At 63.9% G+C, this 5,697-nt stretch overlaps 1 protein-coding gene across 1 annotated transcript; it reads right to left on the bottom strand.

Annotated features, from left to right (window-relative positions):
- Window positions 1-624: 624 nt before the first annotated feature.
- Window positions 625-5,180, bottom strand: DGAT1 (diacylglycerol O-acyltransferase 1; the record flags this gene model as incomplete). Its single annotated transcript, XM_050308834.1, is given in 13 exon segments — window positions 625-767; window positions 851-916; window positions 1,010-1,122; window positions 1,218-1,262; window positions 2,336-2,377; window positions 2,590-2,628; window positions 4,054-4,118; window positions 4,121-4,153; window positions 4,224-4,292; window positions 4,371-4,520; window positions 4,605-4,710; window positions 4,807-4,859; window positions 4,965-5,180. Coding segments are annotated over 13 exon segments (1,140 nt in total), but the record flags the coding sequence as incomplete, so codon positions are not given.
- Window positions 5,181-5,697: the final 517 nt, after the last annotated feature.

Genomic DNA, 5,697 nt, shown 5'->3' with positions numbered 1-5,697 from the left:
CCCAGCCAGACGAAGCATCCCAGGCAGGATTAGGGGTTCCCAGCCGGGATTTGGGGGTTCCCAGATGGGATTTGGGGGTTCCCAGCCAGGATTAGGGGGTTCCCATCCAGGATTAGGGGTTCCCAGGCAGGATTTGGGGTTCCCAGCCAGGATTAGGGGTTCCCATCCAGGATTAGGGGTTCCCAGGCAGGATTTGGGGGTTCCCATCCAGGATTAGGGGTTCCCAGCCAGGATTTGGGGGTTCCCAGGCAGGATTAGGGGTTCCCAGCCGGGATTTGGGGGTTCCCAGGCAGGATTTGGGGGTTCCCAGCCAGGATTAGGGGTTCCCAGGCAGGATTAGGGGTTCCCAGGCAGGATTAGGGGGTTCCCAGGCAGGATTTGGGGGTTCCCATCCAGGATTTGGGGTCCCAGGCAGGATTTGGGGTTCCCAGCCAGGATTAGGGGTTCCCAGGCAAAATTTGGGGGTTCCCATCCAGAATTAGGGGTTCCCAGGCAGGATTTGGGGGTTCCCAGGCAGGATTTGGGGGTTCCCAGGCAGGATTTGGGGGTTCCCAGGCAGGATTAGGGAGTCCCATCCAGGATTTGGGAGTCCCAGGCAGGATTTGGGGGTTCCCAGGCGGGATTTGGGGGTTCCCAGGCGGGATTTGGGGGTTCCCAGGCAGGATTTGGGGTCCCTGACCTCATGGAAGAAGGCCGACGCCAGGAACACGGCTGTCTGCGCCGTCCACTTGCTGACCCCCCTCTTCAACATGGGCTTGTAGAAGTGCCTGGGGACCCCCCCGTGGTCAGCACAGAGCCCCCCCAAACCGGGGGGGGAGCCCCAAAACCCCCCCAAACCCCCCCAAACCACCTGAGGCACCACTTGTGCACGGGGATGTTCCAGTTCTGCCAGAAGTAGGTGACGGACTCCGAGTTCCTGCAGGAAAGGGTGGGGGGCTCAGTGACACCCCCAGGGCACAGGGGACCCCAGAAGCGCCCAGGGTGCAGGGGGTTAGGAGCCCCCACTCACCACCAGTCCCGGTAGAACTCCCGGTCCCCGAACTGCATCAGCTCGGCCACCACGTTGAGGCACGAGTGGAAGAACCAGTAGAAGAAGATGAGCCAGATCAGGTGGTTGGGGACCTGGGGGCTAGGGGTCAGGGGGCTTTGGGACCTGGGGGTCAGGGGGGTCAGGGGGTTTTGGGGGCTTTGGGGGCTCAGGGGCAGGGGGCACTCACAGCCAACTTCAGGAGCCGCTCGATGATCCGGGAGTAATCCATGTCCTGGAATGGGGAGAGCGGGAATGGGGGCAGGAATTGGGGCAGGAATTGGGGCAGGAATTGGGGGGGCAGGAATTGGGGGGCAGGAATTGGGGGGCAGGAATTAGGGAGGAACAGAGGTGGATGGGGCAGGAATTGGGAGGGGCAGGAATTGGAGGGGCAGGAATTAGGGGGCAGGAATTGGGGGGCAGGAATTGGGGGGCAGGAATTGGGAGGCAGGAATTGGGGGGGAGGAATTGGGGGGCAGAATTGGGGGTAGGAATTGAGGGGCAGGAATTCACAGGCAGGAATTGGGGGCAGGAATTGGGGGCAGGAATTAAAGCGGGAATTGGGGCAGGAATTCCCACAGGCAGGAATTGGGGGCAGGAATTGGTGGTAGGAATTGAGGCAGGAATTGGGGGCAGGAATTGGGGGCAGGAATTGGGGGGCAGGAATTGGGGGGCAGGAATTGGGGGCAGGAATTGGGGGCAGGAATTGGGGGCAGGAGATTGGGGGGGCAGGAATTGGGGGCAGGAATTGGGGGCAGGAATTGGGGGTAGGAATTGGGGGGCAGGAATTGGGGGCAGGAATTGGAGGCAAGGGGGCAGGAATTGGGGGGGTCAGGAATTGGGGGCAGGGTAGGAATAGGGTGAGGCAGGAATTGGGGGCAGGAATTGGGGGCAGGAATTCGGGGGGCAGGAATGGGGGGCAGGAATTCCAGGCAGGGCAGGAATTGGGGGGTAGGAATGGGGGTAGAGGATTGGGGAGGGAATGGGGGAATTGGAGAGGAATGGGGGGGCAGGAATTGGCACAGGCAGGGAGAGTTGGGGGGGCAGAATTGGGATGGCAGGATTCAGAGGGGAATGGTGGGGGGCAGGAATTGTCGAGGCAGGAATTGGGGGCAGGGTTGGGGGGGTAGGAATGGGATGGCAGGATTGGAGGGAGAGGAATGGGGGCAGGAATTCCCACAGGCAGGAATTGGAGGAGTTTGGGCGGGGAAGATCCTTTCCACATAACAAGATCCTGGGACCCCTGGCTAGAGTGGAGGGGGCAAAAGGGGTTAAAGAGGGGTAGAGGGACCCCTCCCCAGGACTCACCCGAAACGGCTTCATGGAATTCTGGATTGTGGGAACCATCCACTGGAAAATGGGAAGAGGAGGCTGCAGCCCCTGGGGCAAACACTTCAGAGTCCAGGGCACAAACCTCAGACCCCCAGGGGCACAACACTTGAGCCCAGGCACAAGCACTCCCAGACCCCGGGGCACAAACACCCAGGGGCAAGACACCCCAGAGCACTAGGACAAACACCCAGACCCTCAGGGCAGGAGAAGGGGAGGGGGCTCCTCCTCACCTGCTGGATCAGCCCCACCAGCAGCTGGATGAAGAACAGCTGGAAGGGGCAGGAGATGGGAATGTTGAGGGGGGTGGGTGGGGCGTGAACCCCCAAATCAGGCCCCCCACATCATCTCTCTTCTCAGCCCCCTCCCCATCTTTAGGACCCCTCATTATCCCCCCCACACTTCCAGGACCCCCATTGTTTCTCCTCTCTCAGGACCCTCCCCTTTTAGGACCTTTCCTCCAGTGATCTCCAGGACCCCCATCAGCCCCTCTCATCTTTCAGGGACCTCTCCCCCCTCACCTCAGAGACCCCTCCCCAATTCAGGGACACTCCCCCATCACCTCCCTCCTTTCAGGACCCCCTCACCCCAGAGACCCTCCCCAATTCAAGGACACCCCCATCATCCCCTCCTCTTCAGGACCCCCTCACCTCAGAGAGCCCCTCCCCAATTCAGGACACCTCCCCATCACCCTCCCTCCTTTCAGGACCCCCTCACCCCAGAGACCCTCCTCCCAATTCAAGGACAACCCCCCAACACCCCCTCCTTTCAGAACCCCCTCACCCCAGAGACCCCTCCCCAACTCAGGGACCCCCATCACCCCCTCCTTTCAGACCCCCTCACCCCAGAGACCCTCCCCAACCAGGGACCACCCCCATCACCCCCTCCTTTCAGGACCCCCTCACCCCAGAGACCCTCCCCAATCCAGGACTCCCCCATCACCCCCTCCTTTCAGGACCCCTCACCCCAGAGACCCCTCCCCCAATTCAGGGCACACCCCCATCACCCCCTCCTTTCAGGACCCCCTCACCCCAGAGACCCCTCCCCCACTCCAAGAACACCCCCCATCACCCCTCCTCTCAGGACCCCCTCACCCCAGAGACCCTCCCCAATTCAGGGACCCCTCCCCAACACCCCCTCCTTTCAGGACCTCCCCTCACCCCAGAGACCCCTCCCCCAATTCAAGGGACACCTCCCCATCACCCCCTCCTCTTTCAGGACCTCCCTCACCCCAGAGACCCTCCCCAATTCAGGGACCCCCCCATCATCCCCCTCCTTTCAGGACCCCCTCACCCCAGAGACCCCTCCCCCAATTCAAGGACCTCCCCCCATCACCCCTCCTTTCAGGACCTCCCTCACCCCAGAGACCCTCCCCAATTCAGGGACCCCCCATCATCCCCCTCCTTTCAGGACCCCCTCACCCCAGAGACCCTCCCAACTCAGGACCCCCCCATCACCCCCCTCCTTTCAGGACCCCCTCACCCCAGAGACCCCTCCCCAATTCAAGGACACACCCCCATCACCCCCTCCTTTCAGGACCCCCTGACCCCTCCCACGCTCCCCCATCTCAGCGACCCCTCCCCATTTCAGAGACACCACCCTCCCCTCAGGCCCCAGCAGGTTCCCCAGCCCTGAGCCCCCCAGGACCCCCAAAGCCCCCACGACCCCAAAGCCCCCCAGCCCCTCCCCATCCTCACCATCTCGCAGAGGCGGCGCAGCAGGAACCTCTTCCTGAGGCGGGGGAGCGCGGAAGTTGAGCTCAGCACAGGGTGGGCGCCAGCAGGAAGTAATACAGGTCTGGGGGGTGGGGGCACTAGGAGGGGGGCACAGGGGCACAGACCCCCAGACCCCCAAACCCCCCACTCACTGCGGTAGGTGAGGTTCCCCGGGTAGGTGACCCCGCCGGGTCCCACGTCCCCGTTGGCTCTCCTGGCTGTGGGGAGGGGGACACACAGAGCTGTGAGAGCCCCCCACGAGTAGGGTGAGCCCCCTGAGCCCCCGGGGTTTTACTCTGAGGCTGAGCCCTCGGGGGGGCTCTGGGGGGCGTTCTGGGGGGCTTTGTGGGGGCCGCCCCTCCTCTCGCGGCACCACTTGTTGACGTCGCGGAAGGAGAAGAGCTTGAGGAAGATGATGGTGTGGACGGCCAGGGCGAACACGGCCCCCACTGTGGGACGGTGGGGAGGGGGTCAGGGGGGGCTGCACCCCACAATGACCCCCCCAGGAACCCCCCAGGACCCCCCCAGCTGACCGGGGGTGATGGAGGACACGAGCAGGACGACGGCGGCCGGGAAGCACAGGATGCTCAGCAGGTTCAGCGCGTGCAGGGCGGCCCCCGCCCCCTCTGACAGCGACCCCTGCGATGTGAGGGGGGTCACAGCCAGGGGAGGACCCCAGAGCGCCCCCAAGACCCCCTGAGCACCCCCCAGCCCCCCCAAAGGTCCGGGGCTCACCTCAGCCAGGCGCCGCTCCAGGGCCAGGGCCACCACAGCGAACACGTTGGCCACTGGGACACGGAGAGAGTGGGGGGAGTTGGGGGTCTTGGGGGGGTCCCCAAAGCCCCCGGGGGGGTCCCCAGCACCCCCAGACTGAGGGGGAACCCAGCACTCACCGATGATGAGGCAGGGGGCGGGCCAGCTGTAGGGATCCTTGAGGAACAGCGAGACCACCTGGATGGGGTCCACCAGGATCCCGTACCTGGGGGAGGGGGGGGACAGATGGGACACCCCCAAAACACACCCTGGGCACCCCCAAAACACACCCCGGGTACCCCAAACACTGCCCAGCCTCTGGAACACCCCCAGAACACCCCAAACACTGCCCAGCCTCTGGGACACCCCCAAAACCAGCTGGGACACCCCCAAAACACACCCTGGGCACCCCCAGAACCCACCCCGGGCACCCCAAACACTGCCCAGTCCCTGGGACACCCCCAAAACACCCCCTGGGCACCCCAAATACCCCCCCAGGTACCCCAAACACTGCCCAGCCCCTGGAACACCCCTGGGTCCCCACCCCTGAGCTGAGGGACCATCCCAAACACCCCTGGGCACCCCCAAAACACACCCTGGGCACCCCCAAAACACACCCCGAGTAACCCCAAACACTGCCCAGCCTCTGGAACACCCCCAAAACCAGCTGGGACACCCCCAAAACACACCCTGGGCACCCCCAAAACACGCCCCAGGCACCCCAAACACTGCCCAGCCTCTGGGACACCCCCAGGCACCCCTGAGCCTGAGGGACCATCCTCAATAACTCCCTGGGCAACCCCAAACACACCCTGGGCACCCCAAACAACCCTCAGGCACCCCCAAACACTGCCCAGCCCTGGGACACCCCCG

Source organism: Myiozetetes cayanensis, unplaced genomic scaffold (assembly GCF_022539395.1).
Source record: "Myiozetetes cayanensis isolate MyiCay16 unplaced genomic scaffold, myiCay2020 scf1312, whole genome shotgun sequence".
Lineage (NCBI taxonomy): Eukaryota > Metazoa > Chordata > Aves > Passeriformes > Tyrannidae > Myiozetetes > Myiozetetes cayanensis.
The sequence above is the reverse complement of the archived record's forward strand: the minus strand, read 5'-3'. Positions and strand labels throughout refer to the sequence as shown.